Source organism: Lycium ferocissimum, chromosome 10, assembly GCF_029784015.1.
Source record: "Lycium ferocissimum isolate CSIRO_LF1 chromosome 10, AGI_CSIRO_Lferr_CH_V1, whole genome shotgun sequence".
Classification (NCBI taxonomy): domain Eukaryota; kingdom Viridiplantae; phylum Streptophyta; class Magnoliopsida; order Solanales; family Solanaceae; genus Lycium; species Lycium ferocissimum.
The window spans coordinates 21,322,455-21,344,623 of NC_081351.1; the positions used below are offsets into that span (position 1 = coordinate 21,322,455).

General features: G+C 35.2%; 1 protein-coding gene and 1 pseudogene across 5 annotated transcripts in view; both read left to right on the top strand.

The window, feature by feature from the left end:
- Positions 1-17,215, top strand: part of LOC132032788 (protein NEN1-like) — a 29,210-nt gene extending 11,995 nt beyond the window's left edge. The window contains exons 1-6 of one of the 5 annotated variants that reach the window (XM_059422503.1): positions 12,002-12,135; positions 13,104-13,261; positions 13,989-14,038; positions 14,341-14,404; positions 14,598-14,944; positions 16,814-17,215. In XM_059422503.1, coding sequence (XP_059278486.1) covers positions 13,256-13,261; positions 13,989-14,038; positions 14,341-14,404; positions 14,598-14,944; positions 16,814-17,048 — 702 coding nt within the window. In that variant the 5' untranslated portion in view covers positions 12,002-12,135; positions 13,104-13,255 and the 3' untranslated portion in view covers positions 17,049-17,215. Of the gene's footprint in view, positions 1-12,001; positions 12,136-13,103; positions 13,262-13,988; positions 14,039-14,340; positions 14,405-14,597; positions 14,945-16,813 lie in introns of those variants that run through there. The other 4 variants (XM_059422505.1, XM_059422507.1, XM_059422504.1 and 1 more) reach the window with 4 other exon arrangements.
- Positions 17,216-17,358: 143 nt separating this feature from the next.
- On the top strand, positions 17,359-21,869 carry LOC132032789 (uncharacterized; annotated as a pseudogene).
- Positions 21,870-22,169: the final 300 nt, after the last annotated feature.

The following is a 22,169-nucleotide window of genomic DNA, read 5'->3' on the forward strand; positions in this document are numbered from 1 at the left end:
GTGAAAAAGGATCCCCAATCCTTTTGTAAAACTCTATGGGGCCCCCAATACATCAATGGAAGTGGTTAAAGCAAGTAGTGGATCTGGATTAGCTAGTAGGAAAAGAAATTTGTCCTAAGATACATTTTAGCTAAAGAAGACAAGTGTACAACATGACCATAACCATTATTACAAGCAGAAGGTGAAACAGATAACATGTAAGTAAGAGTTTTAGTAGAAGTGTGACCAAGTCTCTTATGCCAAAGAGCAATTTGTGCATCATTAGTTATAGTAGTCTGAACCTGCATAACTTGCAATTTATTGATGCCACCTCTACTTTGTGGATGTATAGGCAGGAGATAGAGACCATTTTCTTCTCTACCAATCTCCACTACCCTCCCACCGTGTAGGTCCCTTTAACATGAAGAAGAACCAAAGAAAAAATGATGCGGCCAGTGGTTCCCGGCAAGTTTTGATAATCGATAATAGATCGTACTTGAATTCTGGTATTAATAGCACATTGCCTTCTTTAGCTTCCTCAGACAAGTTACATGATCCAATATGTGTGACCTGAGTTGAAGTTCCATCAGGTAGATGAACCTTTTTGTGAGTAGGTAGGTAAATACGGTATGGTTAATGTCAGTTCTTAGTGTTGTGAGTCATGTGATTTGTTGCACCACTATCTACTATCCATTCATCTTGATTACTATCTACCATTAGTGCGGTAATGATACCTTGCGGTGACAGCGCAGAACTCGGCCAGGTGATGGAGAAGTCGTGATTGGTTTTCTCTGCGAGCATTTGATTCTTTGTTGTTGGAAGAAATTTCAAGATCCGAGAGTATTGCCCTCGATAAACTCCATACCTTGGATATCACCTTTCGTTGATAAGATTCAACCTAGGAAACTCTAGAAAACAAAGGACAAAAAAAAAATCAAAATAAAACGGGGATGAAGAATAGAATGGAAGAGGGTAGATGGATAGATACTTGACCCAAGAGTAAAATCTATGGACAAGAAGTGTATATCAAACCCTATCCCTTCCAATCGGATTTACAAACCCTAGAACCCTAAGCAATTAATCAACAAACGACTCAAATGAATCCACAAATGAGCAACATATGAATTCGATAAAATAAGCAATTCACTTCACAACTAGAAGCAACACTTCAAGTTAACCAACCAAACAATCTATATTAACCTAAAGCTACCAACTACAATTCTCTCATAAGAGTTTCTTCATTCAACATAATCTAAAGATGAAAATAACTCTAAGTCTAGTATTTATACTAAGAGACTTAAGAGCTAGGCCAGTTATTACAAGAATGCCATTAATGAGGCAAAGTACCATTGGCTAGTTGGATGTTGACTTGAAATCCGAAAAGGCTCCTCTTGCACATATAGTCATCATCCAATCCTCAAGCTTGCAATTGTAACCCTTTTGCATCTATGGTCCTTCTTTTCACGTCTAGCCACTTTTGCATTTATGTCACTGCACATTTACCCACTTCGAGTGTTGGCACGTCTTTCTTCTAGCCTTCTTCTTTCATTCCTCCAAGATACTTTCCATACTTCATAGCTCCTTATTGCTTGGACACCAGGCTCTCTCATGGGTCTCCAATGCTCCTTTGGTCATCCTCCTAGCTTGAATGGATTTGGAGTCCATGCCTCGGTCTTCAATGCGAGTCTTGAGCGAGGTGTGCCTAATGGTCATATCATCCTCTTTTCTGAAAAGGATTCGTCTCTAATCCGAACTCGAAAAAGCCAAAGGAAGATGGAAGACAACATACTCCTCCAAGATTGAGGGTTAGCACACACAATAATAACCACATAATCATGCAAGTGATGAACAAATTTGTGGTACAACCACACATCAATAGTAATCATGCAAGAGAAGCCATAATGGAGACAAGTGTGAATTCCCCAAAATTCAAGAATAACTCAATTTACGCAAGTTCTACCTTCATTTTGACTAAGTGTACGATGTAAAGTAAGGTCATTCCAACCTGAGCTCCAACCTCTACACTAGTCTCCTCAAACAATGGTTTCACTACCAAGACATAACAAGAGGACACTACACAGGTCATAAAAAAAAAATATGCCTCGAGGTCATGGTCTCACACATCCCACTTGAAAGCCCATCATAAACTTAAGCAACAACATACAAAGTGGTTTTATAAGCAAAGAGGTCATAAGGAAAGGTATCACATAAGGTATTGTTAGCAATTTGTAGCCAAGTTATACCCTCCTTTAAAATAATTCATTTAGCAATCAAGTCAAATTCCCTCGAGAGGTTTTTCTCCAAGAAATGGATCATCATACCATAGTGGAATTTGGTGACTTTGTGATTCAAAGAATGGATTCATTTTCAACATCACAAAACACAATTCGTGTATTTCAAAACCCACCACTATATCATTATCAGGCAAATTACCATCCTTGAAGAGAGTATGCCCAATCACAAGATCACATCCAAAATAAGCAAGTTCACTCTCAAAAGGATCACTATCAACAAAAGTGCTACCACTAGGATGGACACACAATTTACTCTTGCCAAGAAAAGTCAATATAGTCATCAAAAGGATCAACTAGTGTGTAAGCACTTTTCACCAAGACATCATCAATTAACAAAGTGGTCACTAATTCCATCACAAGGCAAAACTTGACCTCTACTCAATTGTTCATCAAGCACAAAGTGATCCACACGTTTGCTAAAGTAGAAGGGTTAGCTTTGTTACCTCTTTGTTCAAGCACATCACCTTTGTCGGTTATTTGGTCAAGTTCCTTATATTGGTCTCCCTCCTTAGAAGAGGGTAGCACCACTTCATCCTCCAAAGGAACTTGGAAACTCGGGTCCATGTCCTCTTTGGGGTGATCATCCACATAAGTACCTACAAAAGGAACAAGTCAACTAGAAGAAATAGAAAGGTTAGAGAGGTTAGCTTGACTTGGCACCAAGTCCTAACTTCACCACACCTTTCCTCTCCCTCCAACATTCCTCTAGCGACCATACACTTCTTACTCTTCCTTGGGTCGAACTCTTGTCCTCCTCGGGAGCAACCAAGGTCTCCTTATCACTCACAACCATTTCCTCCCTTTTTATCTTTTCACGTAACTCCTTCATGACTCTATAGTCTTCACGGACTTCGAGTCAACGGAGCAAGGACATACTTTTTACCTTTAACCACAAAAGAATACTTGTTGTCCGCCCACTATGTCGAGGCATCCACATCAAATTGCCAAGGTCTTCCAAGCAAAATATGGCACGCTTGCATTGGTACCACATCACATAAAATTCTCATCCTCATATATTCCAATGCTCAATTGAATAATCGCTTGCTTGGTCACCCGTATTTCTCCACTTTCATTGAACCATTGGAGCTTCGTAGGCTGATGGGTGTTTTCTTGTGGAGGATTTTCATACTTTCAACCAAGAATCACAACCGTGACAACTAACCCCACCATCAATTATCAACGAACAACCTTGTCCAAAATCTTACACCTTTGTAAAATAAGTTCTCCAGCTTGGTCACTCTCTTCCCTAGCTAGAGCTCTCACGGCCCTTCTAGCAACAATAGCATGATTCAAAGCCTCCTCGTATCTTAATTCAACTTCATCCTCGGAATCACCTTCTCACACTCACTACTTTCTCCTTCCTTATCATGACAACCCCGCCCTCATTTTCATCGTCGGTTCGATACCCATCCCTTACTATACCTGATAGTCCTCCGGTTGGGACACTCACTTGCAATATGTCCTCTACCTTGGCATTCAAAACATTGAATGGTAGATGGACGAGGAAATTAGGTTTAACGTTGTTACCTCCTTTGGCTTGGTCGTCTCCCTAGCCTTGTAATCAAACTTTAGCTCGAGGAGCGGGGTAATGATCTTGGCTTCTCCAAGTGGACGCTCACTTCTCTTTCCCTCGGGTTCCGTGCTGAAGATATTTTGCTTTTGTCTTTGTAAGACCCTTCTTTAGATCCGCTTCAACCTCGACGATGCGGAATGCCTCTTTCAAGACTATTATAAGTCTTGAGCCTCGTCGGTTAGAGATGTCTCGATTCAAGTTGGCTACAAACCTTATAATAGTGTACTCCTCATGCTCTTGTCATCTGACTTCATCCGCAAGTCCTCAAACTCATCAAGTATGCTTCCACACTTTTCAACCTGACATGTACAACCTTTTGGCATCTTGGTGGTATGTGTGTAAGCCACCTTGTCTCCATGAGCTCAATCAAGTCGTTCCAAGTTGGGAGATCATAGATGTGTTGTCGAGCTCTTTTGTAACTTCTCGGGATTCCACCAGTAGTAAGCGTACCCCTCAAATCGGGAGCGAGGGCATACTTTGCCTTTAAGGCCTCGGACACATTGTTCGTGAGGAAGATGCGCTCACTTTTCAATTTTTTAAGGAACTCTTCCGGATTGCTACCTCCTTGGAACGTAGGAAGGTTCACCTTGACGGTGTTCAAATTCCGCTCATTATCTTGCCATCTTCCCCATCCTCATAACTCGGGGCCCTTCCAAGTCTACATTACCTTGGAATCTAGGGTCATGGCCCGGAAACCTCTCAAACCTCCTCTTCCTCCCCTCCCCGGTTATTCATTCCTTCACGCCTCCTCCTTTCGGCTATCATCCCACCACCTTCCTTGTGGATAGTCATCATACTCCTCTTCATTCATTTTTCGGGTATTGGTAGTGGTAGCGTGTTGGTTTTGGTTAGGAAGTGGATCTTGTGTTTGGACTTGGGGTGGAGCTTGGGATGTTTGTTGTAAGGTTGCTTGAGGGATTGCCTCATTCGGGTTGTGTTTGGTAAACTTAGGGATAGGTTTGTCGATTGGTGTTTTGGAACGTGGAGTTTTGGGATGTAAAGTTGGTTGTTTGGGGTGGTGGAGCTCTTTTGGGTAGTATGAAGTCGTGGTGTTGGATTGCACAAGGCATGTGCTTGTCCCGAGTAATGGTTGGAGTGGTATCTTGTGTTTTATCCCCATCACCTTCATTCCTAGAACGGGGAGTGCCCATTCTACTCGAACCCCCCATTTGAACTTTCTCAATACTCACCATCCGTTCATCCATACCCTTCAACTTCCCATTCATTTCTCCTCTCATATCTTCCATACCCGCTTGCATGCCCGAGATTTGATTCATGACCATAGCCAATGAACTTGCTATGGATGACATATCTACTGCCTCTTGCGTCCTATCACCTTGGTTAGACATGATGACCTGCAAAACTAGCAAACAAGATTAGTAATAAAAGCCTCGCTTCATTTGGTATCAACTCTCAACCTTACCACACTCCGTGCTCTTTAGAAGTTGTTGATGAATCGCCGCCCAATCAAATTCACACGTTGCTTTATCCTTTGTGGTAGAATGGATTTTTGTTTAGATGAATGACGGACGACTCAAAGCAAAACGGACGAGAGCCAATAAAGTTTCAATAAATAAAACGAAGAAAAAGCTCGAAAGAAATTAGCACGAAAGAAATGCGTTGACACAAGAACTAGTAGACACAAGTAGGAACAACTACTAAATGGCCACTAGTTAAGAGACACTAGAAAATGGAATGCTAAAAACCGGAAAATAAATAAAAATTTTCAACCTGTGTAGGTGATAACTTGAAAATGCGCCGTGAAGCCCCGAGTGATCTAAGGTATCAATTGAGACAACTAAATTTTTTTTTTTTTTTTTGCTCCCTACTAAAGGATTAGGGACGCAATCCAACAATCACTCCCAAGAAAATTTTGAAATTGAATTGAATTAGAAGTGAAAGAAATCGAAGTCGAATCAAGAAACGATCACCTTAGAATTGTTGTGGAAGATGGTGTTGTACGATCACTTTCACGACCAATATCACCTTTCACGACCAACTTACCTGCCATATAATATTATACTCAGTCCGTATAATACGTCCGTATTCGAAGGACGAAATGAAATGTATCGTCTCCAAAATCCCAGTCCTATTTCACGACCAGTTCACGGATCGTATAAAATTGTACGGCCGTATAAATACGTCCGTACTTCAAGACCAAATTATATGCAACCGTCCAACCTGGCCGCTTATTCCATTACCAAGTTTCACGGGTCGTATAAAATTGTACGATCCGTGTATAATACGTACTTCGATGGGTCAAATGTAATAAACTCTCCCAACTGGGCCTTTGTACCACGACCAAGTTTCACGATCCGTATATAATCGTACGGTCCGTATAACTTGGATGACAAAGCTTGATGAAATTCGACCGTACCTCATTTGGCTCCTAGAATCAGGCTAGATTTTCCGAATTTGCCGACTTCGGGACCCACTCAACCTTGTATTTACCCTTTTTGGCTAGAAAAATAACTTTTCAGCCTTTGACTTGGATTCCTTGGATCTAACTTTCCTTTTTATCTTCTTCTTCACCAAGAACAAAGATGAACACCAAGAACACTAAAAAACCTAATGTGGTCCAAATCAACTCGTTTTTGCCCCAATTTTTAGATCTAAGCTCCTTATCACTTAGACAACAAAGCCTAATACGAATCAAAGCCAATTTCACCAAAATCAACTAAACCCACTTTGAGTTCTTCAAGCTAACATGAACCTCTAATGGTGGAAACTTCAATTCTTACCCAAATAACTTCAAATTTCGTTTCTAGATGTTTTTCACCACAACAAACTCAAAACTAACTTCAAAAACAACAAAATCAAAGCACAAAATGATTTTCGATTTTTTTTGGGATTTTTGATTTTTTTTTATTTGATTTTTTTTTTTCAACTATGAAGAACCTAGGATTGAGGATTGTAGAAACAACACTCTAGCCTAAGCTCTGATACCAAATGATAAGATTCAACCTAAGGAAACTCTAGAAAAACAAAGGACAAAAAAATCAAAATAAAAGGGAGATGAAGAATAGAAATGGAAGAGGGTATATGGATAGATACTTGACCCAAGAGCAAGAAATATATGGACAAGAAAGGGTATATCAAACCGTAACCCTTCCAATCGGATTTACAAACCCTAGAACCTAAGCAATTCGAATCAACAAACGACTCAAATGAATCCACAAATGAGCAAACATCAATTCCGATGAAAATAAGCAATTCACTTCACAACTAGGAAGTAACACTTGGTTAACCAACCAAACAATCTATATTATCCTAAAGCTACCAACTACAATTCTCTCATAAGAGTTTCTTCATTCAACATAATCTAAAGATGAAAATAACCTAAGTCTAGTATTTATACTAAGAGACTTAAAGCTAGGCTAGCTTATTACAAGAATGCCACACGAGGCAGCGACCTGTTTGCCTAGTTGGATGTTGGCTTGAAACCGAAAAGGCTCCTCTTGCACATATAGCCATCATCTAATCCTCAAGCTTGCAATTGTAACCCTTTTGCATCTATGGTCCTTCTTTGCACGTCTAGCCACTTTTGCATTTATGTCCCTTTGCGACCCTAGCCACTTTGAGTGTTGGCCTTCTTTCTTGTAACTTCTTCTTTCATTCCCCTCCAAGCTACTTTCCATACTTCATAGGCCTTCTTAAGGCTTTTGTGCCTCTCCATGGGTCTCCAATGCTCCTTTGGTCATCCTCCTAGCTTGAATGGATTGGAGTCCCATGCCTCTGCCTTGACGCGAGTCTTCAAGCGAGGTGTGCCTAATAGGGTCATATCACTAAAACAGGGTGTTTCTCATGATAGCTAGAACCCGAATCTCTCACAAACTTGCTAGAGCCTACATTGTTAGCTTCAAAAGGAGACTGTTGTACATAGTTATTTTGATCATGGTAGTGGTTAGACTCTGTGATTGCATTATGAGCAGTTTGATAAGGTTGTTTCTTCTTAAATTTATATCCAGGAGGGTAGCCAACTAGTCTATAACAGACTGTTGTGGCATGTCTCTTAATTCTCGTTAATTGTCACACCAAGCATTTGGATCATATGTACTCTTCTTAGGTCTCTGAAAGTTGTTGTGATTTCTAGCAGTCATTAGAGCAGTCACCCCTGCATTTTCAGCTATTGCAGAGTTTTGTGACAGTGCTCTTTGACTTTCTCTTTCAACTAACATTGAGTATGCCTTGTTCACAGTAGGCAGTGGAACCATCATGAGAATTTGTTCCGTAGCTTGCTCATACGATTCATTTAATCCCATCAAAAATTGAAATAATTTGAGTCTACGCATGAATTCAACAAAATCTTTTGATTTTGGACAATCACAACCAGGTGTAGGAGCAATGCTATCAAATTCTACCCAAAGTGTTCGTAGTTTAGAGAAATAGGTTGCAACTGAATTAGTATCTTGATGAACAGTTGCAATTTGAGTGTGAAGTTGATAAACCCTAGATCCATCAATTTTGTCGAATCTCTCCTTGAGATCTTCCCAAACTTGTGCAGCACTGGTTGAATATACAACTCCACTAAATAATTCCTTAGAAACGCAGTTCATAATCCAAGAAATCACGATTGCATTGCATCTCTCCCACAAATCAGTGAGATTTGGACCAAAATCTTCCTGTTTGCAAGTGCCTTTGATGAATCCCAGTTTGTTTCTTCCTAGAATTGCAAGACGCATTGCTCGACTCCAAGCGAGATAATTTTCTGATCCACTCGACTGCATTGAGATCAACACAGCTCCTGAATTATCATTTGCACTCAAATATAGTGGGTGATTGTGGCTTAATTTTTCTGGCAATTCGTTGTCAACTGCCATTGATGTGTTCTTCAGAGTTGTTTCTTCAATTTCAGTTCAGAATCGCAATAACTTGCTCTGGTACCATGTTAATTGCTCATAATTGAGATTGAATGAAATCTAGAGAGAGGAAATTTAGAGATGAGAGTTAGTGTAAACTGATTTCATTGATCTGGAGAACTGATACTCCTTTTTACATATACAACTGTCTCTAACTAATTCTCTAACTGACTAGATTAATACTATCACATAAAAATAATCTAGTACTCTAACTATTGTCTAATTGCACTCTAGTCCCTGCTATGCAATTCCATCTCTAATAGTTTCATTAATAAAAGTGTTTCATTTCTCCAACAGTTTAGTTTTTGATAATATATGGGTGTGTGTGTGTCTATATAATCTTTTTTTTTTCTTGTGTACAAGATGGTAACAGAAGAGAATGTTGTGACATTGTGCAACCTATTGGAATGGATTCGATGGCAATCAAACTTAGGACTTGTATGAAACATGAAATTATTGCCTGAATGATATATATATATATATATATATATATATATATATATATATATATATATATATATATATATATATATATGTTTCAACAAGTTTAGCTAGAAGAAATAAAGAGATATAAACAGACAGAGCACTAATAGTCCCCCATATTTGCAATATTAGTACACTTTTGATCTTTCCCCAAACTCGCTTATTTTTTAACATTGGTTTTGTTCACAATTCAGTACATGGAATGTTCAGTCGCCTTCTTTGTTTAATAGAAACAATAACTCCATGTGAGAGAAGGTGAAAAGAAGAGTGCTCCTTGTTTTATTTGGTCCAAACATCATCGTAGCTACCAAGATTCTACCTTTAATTTGCTTTTTGGACTAAATTAATTTATTGCAGACAAGTGATGTTGCAAGGAAAGAAATTTTTGCACTGTTGCATGTGATATATAAGGTCATGAACCTCTCGATGTCAAAAAAGAGACAGAAGTTAATTTGAGGGAGGACCAAAAGTGCACTAATATTATAAACACGAAGGACTATTAGTACTCCATGTGCAAAAAGTATTTTGAGTCTAGACCCAAAGATAAGGGACTATTTTAAGCTATTTCTCTAATAATTTCAGACCATCTTACACTAAATATAAGAAACACTTTCTTTGTCATGTTAGTCGGTTGTGTTTAATACACATACATTATATTGATTAAAATTGAAGTGTTTAATAGGTAATGGCTGAGGTATCGTAATGAAAACTAATGATATTTTTAAGGGAGTGTCTATGTATCTGGACAAAAAATATCTTCAAACTATTGACTTGAAGGAAGAATGACGATAGCCTTACCAATAGTTAAAACTCAATAGAAAAATGTTTCGGTTTATATCCTTAATTACTAATATAAAGACAAATCTTATATAACCAATTTAATTCTGGAATCCGATCTGCTATTAATATTAGATCTCCGTTTTCAGTGTGGGTCCACATACATTTCGAAACCCACCATTTCACATATCTTAGTCCGATCTGCTATTAATATTAGATCTCCGTTTTCAGTGTGGGTCCACATACATTTCGAAACCCACCATTTCACATATCTTAGTTCCGGGGTACATGTTAAATTTTACAACAATATGTTTACTATTCTTTGAATAATTATCCAAAAAAGGAGCACTTAAAAAGAGATAGTACTGAGAAGATTAAAGAGATAAAGGCCAACACAAAAGAAAAAAATAAAAAAGAAAGAAAGGACAACACATATACCCAATAAATTTAAGAAGCTTGTCCACTAAGATTGTATTTTTCTCTATTGCTCATTTTAGTTCATATTTTGATTCATCAATCTTTCTTTTGCATTCAAACTAAAGAAGAAAAAAAGTAAAAAAAAATAAAATAAAAAAATAGGAGCTTTTTAGGAGACAAAAGAAAAAGGGAATTTTGACTAAAAAAGTGTTTGTACGGAGGATAATATATCTCGAAAAGTATCTTTATAAAATGTTTTTCATAATAACATATTTTCATCTAATTTCTCAAAATAATAACTTTCCTGGCAAGAGAAGTGAAGTTATTTTCCGAAATTCTCCCATCCCATCTAACTGAAATAGGGATTTTAGATGAAAAATCAGCAAATTTCTTATGGAAGATAGTACGATACAGTCAAATATTGAAACAATAAAAAAATTAAAAAACAACAAACGACACAATTTATTTAAGTATTATATTCATAAAATAATATATTATAATATTATGATATGATACATTATGAAATGACAACTATTCAAACAGAGATGTAAGCTTCCGAGGTACACTACTTCAAGACTAAGCATAAGAGAGTTTCTTAAACTCCAAACTGTTAAAAGCAAGAAAAAGAAAAAGTTATTAACAGTATACTACACTGCCCATCCATGGAAAATCAGTCTTCTGTTTACATTATTTCCATCATTCACCGGCATAGTTATATATGTAGTGACGTGCGCAGAATTTTTCGCAAGCAATGTTAATATTTAAAAAAGTGAATAAATGAATAAATAATAACGATAAATAGTGTCATTTTTTATATTTATACCAAATATTTTCATTTTGCTTATTATCTATACATGTATATCTAGTGCTCCCTCTATTCCAGTCTATGTGAAGCATTCGACGTACCAGTGTCAAAACAAATAATTTCGATTTGAATTTAGGTATAGATTCTTCATATTTTAAAAAATAAATAAATTATATATTCCCAAACTACATAAAAAGTACTAAAGTCAATATAGCTAATGATTCAAAAGATATTTAAAATAAAATTGAGAAAATCATAGTAAAAGAAAAAATGTTCGACTCTCCAAATAGTAATATCTTCACATAAAATTGGATGGGGAAGTAAAGAACTTCAACAGGTTACCATTTGAAGCAAGGTATATCCACCCTATTTTATGGGTTGAACCAAATATAAATATTCTTAATTTTAAGTTTATGAGTTCCAAAATTTATTATACGTACATATTCAGTAAAATTCTCATCAAATGTACAGGACCTGGACTAAAATAATTGTGTTCTGCCGAACCTGTACCGTACATGCTTTCTCTGCCCCCCGCCTATATGCATGCATCTATATATATACACACTTGGAGTAGTATATATCACTACACAACCTTAACACAACAAGAAACTATATTCTCACTGTGTGTTTGTGTGTAAAAATTTGTGAAGCTAAGCTCAGCTGCATTAATGGAGATCATGAACATAGATGGACAACATGATCCAATTGTGTTCTTTGATGTGGAGACGACATACCCGAATCCGGGTCAGGATAGGATCCTATATGAATTCGGATCCATATATGTATGTCCAAGGAGGTTGATTGAGCTTGATATTTATTCGACCCTCATCCGACCCAATGACTTGGATACATTACCGGATCTTTCTTATAAAGGCATTACAAGAGAAGACTTAGTCTCTGCCCCTCGCTTCTCTCAAGTTGCTGACACTATCTACGATATCCTCCATGGTAAGTAATTAGCATATAAAAAAAAAAAAATCATCATTCCAATGTTTTTTTTTGTTTTTCCAACTTTTACACACTAGTAACTATAGAATGGGAGTGTCCCTGTATCAGAGTAACGGTAAAATTATCTTCGTATAACCCTTACTTCGTAGGTTCAAGCTTGATATTTGCGTCAGGATAGGCTACCTATATTATACCCCTTGGAATGCGGTCCTAACCCGAATACTCATTGACCATTTTTACACTAGTAACTAGTAATGTAGAAAATATTTTTGTTAGTTTCTCACTCGATGTTTGGCAACTGCTATGAGACCCGACTCATCTGGATCGTCTTAGGAAAGTCTCACTTTGAGGGTAAAGTGCTCCCTACCAAAAGCAATCACTTCATATCCAGGGCTTAAACTCGAGACCTCTGATTATGGATTAATTAAAAAATACTTATCATCCTACCACATCTTTGATGTTATATCAAAAAAATACTTATTATTAAGATTACTCGAATACTTGTAGTAACACTTTATAGTGAATTATAAATTGGTAACTTGGAAATTTGAGCTAATTTTACTTATGGTTACTGAACTCTACTTGTTATAATGATAAAGTCACAGAATTGGTTTTTTATTATCATTGTAAAGTACTGAATTTTACCTATTATAACTGTAACATCATAAAATTATTTTGTTTCACGCTAAAGTCATATTGCACTAAGTATGAATTAATCAGAAAATACAAATTGACTCGAAATGTCAATTTTTTGGCGTACAATTATGACATTTTACTCACCACGTTAGCGCGTTACTACCATAAATTTCACGTCAAAAAAATAAATATTTCACCTTGGAATAATTTTGACCACCCTCTTCATCATTCTCGACCCTAAGTTACATTCGAAAGTGTTGTAATTACACATAAATGTTATGACAAGTCTAATTTTATTTTTGTGACGCTTTTATCTCTATATGTTGAGACAGGGCGAATATGGGCTGGACATAATATTGAGGAATTTGATTGTGCTCGAATTAAAGAGGCATTTGATGGAATTAATAAGCCAGCACCAGAATATAGGCACTTGATTGATTCATGACATCTGTTAACAGACTGGTTTGGAAAGAGAGCTGGTAACATGAAGGTATTTTTTTATTGGAAAATTTCAGTAATGTACAATCCAGCATACAAAATTGCATTTGTGTAGCCATATTTTTAAATTACACCTGTATTGACACTTTTTGACGGTATACAACATTATACAATAATATACAACTTTATACACCTACTGTATACAATGTATAAACCTTCTTTAAAAGTGTATAATAATGTATAAAACTAGTATTACAATAAACTTATACAAGAGTTGTTTATACAAGAGAGGGGTTTATACATAATGTATAAGGGGTGTTTATTGGTTGCACAGTGGTGGAGGAGCTGGTAGCTCGCTCGAGATGAAGGAGGAAGGAAAAAGCAGAAGGGTGAAAAAGTGGCTATAACGGATAATAAAAAAAAGATGGGCTAAAACGGGTAAATATTTTGCCATAATTGGCATACAGTGTTATTTCCCCTTTTTTATTTCCTTTGATGACTCTGAATCGAGGGGTGTAGCCTAGAGGTCAGTGAAACTGAAACAAACCGGGAAAGTAGAGCTGGACTCGATACATTTATTACGGGTCCGTCCAAGCACATTAGATTTGGTACAAATCATGTATTACCTTCGTCGGGCACAATTGGATTTCAAGAGTTAAATTTCATAATTTTGATTGTGAAATCAGACATAAAATCCTTCAGTTTTTAAAATAAAATTTATGTATTTCGGAACTACGTAAGAAGTAGACTGATACTGATTTGATTAATAATGTTTGTAGCAGTTGGATAGTCTTGCAGCGTATTTTGGATTTGAAGAGCCAGTGCATAGGTAAGTATGGATATTAATTCGTTTATATTGAGGATAATTTGATTGTTATTAGACCATAGTTTTGATATTTTAGTGGAGGCCGCGCAGTACTAAAAAATAAGGAATTAGCGACAGACAAATTTTGTAGCCAAACAGCAAAATTTGTCGATAATCCTATTAAGCGACAAAATAGCACGGATTATCAAACAATTTTGTTAGCTACGAGCAATTTAGCGACGGATTAGCAACAAAGTTCGTAGCTAATTCCATTTTTTTTCATAGTAGGGATCAAGTTTGTGACTTCTTAATCTCTATAATTTCAGGAGTTTGGATGACGTCCGGATGAATCTTAAAGTTGTCAAGCACTGTGGAGCAGTTTTATTCTTGGTAAGTGTAATTATTATTTTGCTCTTATTTTGTTTCAGTTTATATGACACTATTTTCTTATTAGTTTGTCCCAAAAAAGAATGATACATCTCTATATTTGAAATAGTATAACTATAAACTTCTCATTTTATCCTTAATGAAAACCTTTTACAGCATCACAAATGCTATGATACACAATTCAACTTATTTGCAGGAGTCTATGTTTCCCAAAATACTTCCTCAAACTTCATGGATTTCACCCGACGAAGTTTCTATACCTTCTATGTACGCGATCCGCGCCTCATTTTATGATGGAAACCCGAAAATACGAGTTATGCACCACGACATTGATTTGAAATTGCATTGTAGTCGCCTCAACGTGCAGTCTGAAATCAGCAAGTTCGATGATGCTAGTAGTCGACTCACTTTCATGGTGGACGCCTCTTCGCTTTTATGTGAAATTCTGAACGAATGTGATGTTCATGCAGAGCAGAGGTACAAGCATTGTGGTGGTAACTCGGAATGGTTTCCTATTGTTCGCAAAAATCAAGTTCGATTGCGGTAAGTTACTAATCTATATGCTCGGACCCTCCAAATATGTTGTCACACCAGTGTCGAGTCATCCATAAATGTATAGCTTTTGGAGGATTCGACACACATCTGACAGACCGACAGTATATTTGAAGAGTCCGAGTGAAATAGCTTCTAATAAGGAAAGATAACCTCAATCCGGATATCCTAGAAAATCAGTCACATTTTGTTCTTTGTTTTCTGCAATTGTTTTAGTGAGATATATTACATGTTGCTGATTTTGATATAGAATTGCTTTGATATATTTATAATATCAATCAGCTAAGTGAGAAAATGTGTGATATTGTCACGCGCCGGAAAGCCCGGGCTTTGCAATCGGCACCCAACAACCCCCCATATCAAGCGAACCATTCATTAAACATAGTAAATGCACCCTAAACTGAATATAAATCCAACATAAAGACGTAAATAATCCAAAAATCAGTAACCAAGTACAGTGCGGAATTCAAAATAGGTATGAACCTGCATTTGGATGAGCATCTAAGAGTCGGGATCACAGAGGTCAATAGAGTTGAGTCCACTCGTGTTCGCGAAGCCCATCTCCCTTTTACGGTTCAGGCCAGCTCTCCACCTTTTGCAATCGCAAGACACCAGATGACAACAAAAAATTTAAAAGTGTCTAAGGTTCCAAAATGTGACTAAACTCACTCTAGCCCCTCGCCCCCGGGTCTCAATTCAAACCATCTTAGTAAGTCCCAAATGGTAATATCAACTTGTACAAGTTGTTGCATAAACACCAAAAACCAAAAATCGGAAAACGAATTAATTCGGGGTTGAATTCGGTTTTGAAGATTGTCCTTCCGGTTTTTCGGTTAAATCGAAGTTTTTTATTTTTATTTTTTTTTGTGTAAGAGACAATAATATTATAATATTTACTTAGCAACTAAATGTTATTAAACAATCAAGTTAAATGTTTTATAGTAAATCAAATTGCTATATATTCAGGAATAACTCATAATGTGTTCCATCTTTTTATACAATTTCATATTTCGCAAAAAATACGCAAGAGACCTTTTCTACTTCCTCCTTATTCTCAACTTCTTTCATTGTTCCATAAAAAATAAAATCTCAATTTTCATTTCAAGAATCTAATAATTTGAGTGTTGATTTTTATTCATATAGTATAATAAAAATGTTATTTTAATATTCATATAATTTATTTCACCTATTATAATAAATTAGATATAACTCACATAATTTGATTATACACTATATAAAATTTTATATGCATGATTTTATTATACGTTGTATAATACATTATATATATAGAAGATATTATCTTGTATTGTGGATGATCACTATGAAATTTTCAAACATTTATTTCTCCGTAACTCGAAGCAATCAAAAAAAATGGAAATAAATGGAGAGATTTGTAATTGCTAAAAAACAAAGACATAACCAAATATGTTGAGTCACCGAACTTTGAAAAAAGGAATTTCAAATATCAAAATGAGGGGTTGAATTGTTGCAAATTGTCCTTCCTCACTTGTGTAGAGACTTAGCTTCAATCTGTTCTTCAGGTTCATAATGTGTCCATCCTAATCACAAATAAAGAAGGTAAATCAAAGTCTGATGCAGACTTTTCAATTGACATTTGTCCTCTTTTTTATATCCATGAAATTTTCTTATTTCTAAAAAAAAGGGAAAGTGAGAGTACAAAGACATAACAAATATGTTGAGGCATTTCATCAAAGATTTGGCTTTATACTATTTTTGTTATTTTTTGGGGATCCAAAAATGTACTATTTTTGGGGGATCCAATACGAGCCCGATGGAACATTATAGGCTTTTATATGTTTTATTTGATCATATTTCACTTTCTATTTGCTTAATGTGCAGCTTGAAGGGTAGAGGGGGAACACAGATTGAAAGACATCAAAATGGATCTTTCACCAACCAAAGAGTTGAGTACAATAACTTTGACTTTGCAGAATTAGAGAGATTGATCAGTTCCGGGAACTTTGTGGATGCATATTTCTCTTTGGACACCTTTGATTATATGAAGAAAGCAGGAATCGGCTTAGTGACCGATAAGTTGATTATACATCAAGTACTTCCTAACGTATTATTCTGAGCTTAAACGGAAAAGTATGGTAAGTTAAAATTCATATAGGCGACCTCAATTTGTTTGGTATTGAGGCGTTGTTGTTGTTATTATTGTTCCCTACCATATTCTTATGAGCCTAAACGGAAAAACATGATCAACAAGGATTCTCATAGGCGACCTCAATTTGTTTGGAATTGAGGCGTAGTTATTGTTGTTGCTTCGTAATATATTAATCTGGCTTAAATAGCATCTATTATAATGTTGATGTGATGTCCCGTAGAAAGTGAACCTTGCTATGTTTATAAATGTACCAAGTATTAACAAAGGGATTGGATGAGTTTGGTTTTATCTAGTTAATTTTTTAAATCAACTTCTCTCTTGTTATACTCTTTTTGTTTTAGTTCATGTGATAAACTTTCCTTTGATTCCGTTCAAAAGAAAATATCACAAAATTTTAAAGTCAGAAATATTTTAATTTAAATATTCACCCTAATGATAAGCTTTTATAACCACACAATCGTTGTTATTTTATGAATGTACCAAGTCTACTATTAACACCTCAATTCCTTCAAGAATAAGCTGAAGAAAATTGGATACAAAGGGATTGGATGAGTTTGGTTTTATCTGGTTTTTAAAATCAACCTTCTCTCTTGTCATGAAATGTTGGGCAAGTGCACAAACAGCCAAAATCTGAGACCACTATTTAAGTTGTAAAAAGTAAAAACTAATAAGTTCAGCAGAACGGACTTCACATATGAAGTAAGACTTTAGCAAATCTAACTTGTGCAAGTAAACTTCAGATATTTTTATCTCAAATCCAATCTCAAATTTCAAATATTTTTTATCTGAAATTTGGCTTGACAATCTCAAACTAGTGCGATCATACCAGTAACTGATTCTAGATGGTTTGCTAAAATAATAAAACCGTCAATGCATAAAACTTAAAACTCTTTCAAATCACGTACATTTGGCACTAGGCTCCAAATCAATATGTAGCTTCCATAATTAATGACTTAGTGTTTTAATTAATTAAAGGAAACCTCACATTCAATGAAATATAATAAGTGAAAATGCTTTCTAACTCGCAAATAACAAGTATGATGCAGCTTTCGGTGAGCCACAAAATAACTTTTTTTTTTTCCTTCTCAATTTTAATGCTTGTTATTAGTGCCGTAATCACTGGTTACTGATATTTTATGTGTCAAATCAATTATTTTTGCTTAAAAATAAAAATTTATACGTGTCAAATCATCCGTATAAAAGATAACAAATCAATACACGTCATCTATATACATACCATTTAACAATAGAATTAAAAAATTAATTAGAAACTTTGAAAAGCTACGTTTTCCTTTAGTTAATTAGTACTCCTATTTATTACTACTAGTTATGGCTGACGATGACACTATGCTAATGATTGACAATTTGGTCAACGTGCTTTCGAAGTATGATCACACAAAGTACTATTATGTTGGGATGAACTCAGAGTGCATTGTGAGTAATTTTGGGATGTCATTTCAAATGGCGTTTGGTGGTGCTGGTTATGCTTTGAGTTATCCTTTAGCACAAGCTGTGGCTAAGAACATGGATACATGTATAAAGAGCTATCCAACTTTGTATGGAAGTGACCACGTTTTACAAGCATGTATAGCTGATTTAGGAGTCACCATTACACTAGAAAAAGGGTTTCATCAGGTTGGTAATCAAACTCTTCAGCCTTTACCTTATCACGTTAGTTGTTTTTTCATTACTTAAGTTAATATACCACCGGACAGAGTGCCTCGGAGAGACGGATTCTTGATTTGGAATGTATGAACTCATACATCAATCTCAAATTAATATAAAATAATAACTTTGTTCATAATCAGATATATACATTATAGATCCGCATCTAGCCTAGGAAGTAAGTTGAGTTGGGCCTTACTTTACTAATCTTATCGTGTTAGTTTAAAAAGATGAAAGTCAATATTATTTTTCTAGAGAGCAATGAGATTTTCATATTAGTGTGTTTGGTAAGGCGTAAGTCAATTTTCGTGGAAAGAATACTTTTCAGGAAAAATACTTTCCAAATGTCTCGGTTGTCCAGAAAAATATGTAGTACTCCCTCTATTCCAATGTATATCATATATGCACGTTCCTTTTTGGTCTATGCCAAAAAGAATGATAGTGTCTTTCTATATTTAGAAACAATTTAACTCTAAATGTCTCATTTTACCTTTAATAAGATGATTTAATTTACAGTCTCACAAATATCTATGATTTATTTTAACTCATATATTTTAAAAGTTAAGATAGTTGTACGACAAACTACTTTATCCAGCCAAAAGTGAGAGTGAGCCTATTCTCCCTCTAAGTTTGACTCAAATTTTTTTTTTAAAATAACCGAACACCAGAAAATGACTTCGTCATGTTATTTCAGATAGACTTGCTTGGCGACATATCCGGCTTTTTATCGGCTCATCCTCAATCACCATTCCTATCACTCCATCACCTTGACTTAGTAGCTTCAATTTTCCCTTCAATGAACCGTTACGACGCGGTTAACCATCTAATGAAAGCAGCAAGTGTTGATCAATCTAGACTATTGCAACGAAGTACATGTTACAACAATAGACACAATTGCACATTTTCAGTGTCATGGGGCATTCAGTGCAAATTTATGACAAAATTCAATCACAAAGTTATCTTGAAAGGCCAATTGAGACATTTGGTGAATGGAGGAAAGGGGCATGGCCACCTTACATGTTTAAGGTAAGAGGATTAAAGAGTAATAAAAATGGAAATTCTTGTGGTCATGAAGTTCCAAATGTTTTGTTGTTTGACAATGTGCAAGGGACTAGGTTGAATCATATTGTTACTACATATGTCAAGAAAAGTCCAAGGGGTTGTGGCTCGAGTGGCAATGATGGTCATTCTATTGATGGGGTCTTGAAAATTCGTGTGTTTTCTCCTATGCATAAGCTTCATGTAGGGGTAAGTATACTCTGCAAATTAATTATTCACTCCGTTCTGATTCATGTGAATAATTTGAATAGGTAAAGATTTTTAAGAAAAATGTAGACTTTTGAAACTTCTATGCCTTAAAGATGTCATAATATATTTGTGAGGTCATAGAACTTTTGAAACTCGCAGTCTTACACATTCCGTTGGTAGTGTCTCAAAAATTTGTGTCTTTTCTCCTATGCATAAGCTTCATGTGGAGTAAGTATACTTTGCATATTACTCACAATGTTCCTTATTAGTTCATTAAAAAAAGAATGATATATTTCTATATTTGGAAATAATTAACTTTACACTTAAGATTTTATTCTTAATATGAAGCTTCTTTTTTTGTTTTTTGTTTTTTTTTTAAATAGATATACAAATGTTATAACCACATAAATGTTACGACATTATATTTAAAACCAAAAAGTTTGAAAAGTGTCCGTTTCTACTTTAAACTCCATGACGATTCAAATTATATCATTTAAATTGGAACGGAGGAAGTAATTATACTCTCTCGGTTTCATTTTATACTACGTGATATCTGAGTACTGAATACGGAATTGGAAAAAAAATAGCCATCACGTATCAGAAGCATTCTTTGAACATGCAAATTGTTTATATATATATATATATAATTCTTTTGTCTTCTGTACAGGATGGTAACAGAAGAGAATGTTGTGACATTGTGCAACCTATTGGAATGGATTCGATGGCAATCAAACTTCGGACTTGTATGAAACATGAAATTATTGGCTGAATGAAATAAAATATAGTATATATCATATTATACTAAAGTATGATTCAATAAGTCTAGCTAGTAGAAATGATGAGACCCATATTTGCAACATTAATACACTTTTGATCCTTCCCATACTTTCGCCTATTTTTTAACGTTGGTTTTGTTCATAGTTTAGTATATGGAATGTTCAATCTGTTGGAGAAAAAGAATGCTCCTTGTTTTATTCAGTCCAAACATCATTGTAGCTACCAAGAATCTACCTTTAATTTGCTTTTCGGACTAAATCAATTTATTGTAGACAAGTGATGTTGCAAGGAAAGAAATTTTTGCACTGTTGCATGTGAAAGATGAGGTGATGAACCTCTGGATGTCAATAAAGAGACAGAAGTTTGAGGGAAGACCAAAAGTGCACTAATATTATATATATGGAGAACTATATTTAGTACTCCATACGAAAAAGTAAGGATGACTTTGAGTCCACACCGAAAGATAAGGGACAATTTTAAGCTATTTCTCTAATAATTTCAGACGAGCTAGCTTACACTAAGAAATATAAGAAACACTTTCTGTGTTTAATACAAATACATTATATTGATTAAAATTGAAGTGTTTAATAGGTAAAGGCTGAGGTATCCTAATGAAAATTAATGATAATTTTAAGGGAATGTCTATTATCCGGACAAAAAATATTTTTAAAGTATTGACACGAATAGTTGAAACTCAATTGAAAATTTTCGGTTTATACTCTTAATTACTAATGTAATCTTCATTATATAGACAAATCTTCTTATCCGTCATCCTATTTAATTGTGGAATCAAACCTGCTATTAATATTGGGATCTCCGTTTTTAGGGTGGGGTCCACATACATTTCTAAATCCACCATTTCACATATTGTTTCCGGGGTACATGTTACTTTTTACAACAATATGTTTACTATTCTTTGAATAATAATTATCCAAAAAAGGAGCACTAAAAAAGAGATAGTACTGAGAAGCAGATTTTAAAGTTATAAAGGCCAACACAAAAGAAAAAAAATAAAAAAGAAAGAAAAGACAAAACATATACCCAATAAAATTAAGAAGCTTGTCCACTAAGATTGTATTTTTCTCTATTGCTCATTTTAGTTCAAATTTTGATTCATCTACCTTTCTCTGTGCATTCAAACTAAATAAGAAGAAAAAAAAGTAAAAGAGGAGCTTTTAAGGAGACAAAAGAAAAAGGAAATTTTGACTAAAGAAAGTGTTTTGTACGGAGGATAATATCTCAAAGAGTATAAAATGTTTTTCATAATAACATATATTCATCTAATTTCTCAAAATGACTTTCCTGGCAAGAGAAGTGAAGTTATCTTCCGAAATTCACCCTTTCTATCTAAACTGAAATGGGTATTTTCGATGAAAAGTCACCAGATTTATTGAAGAC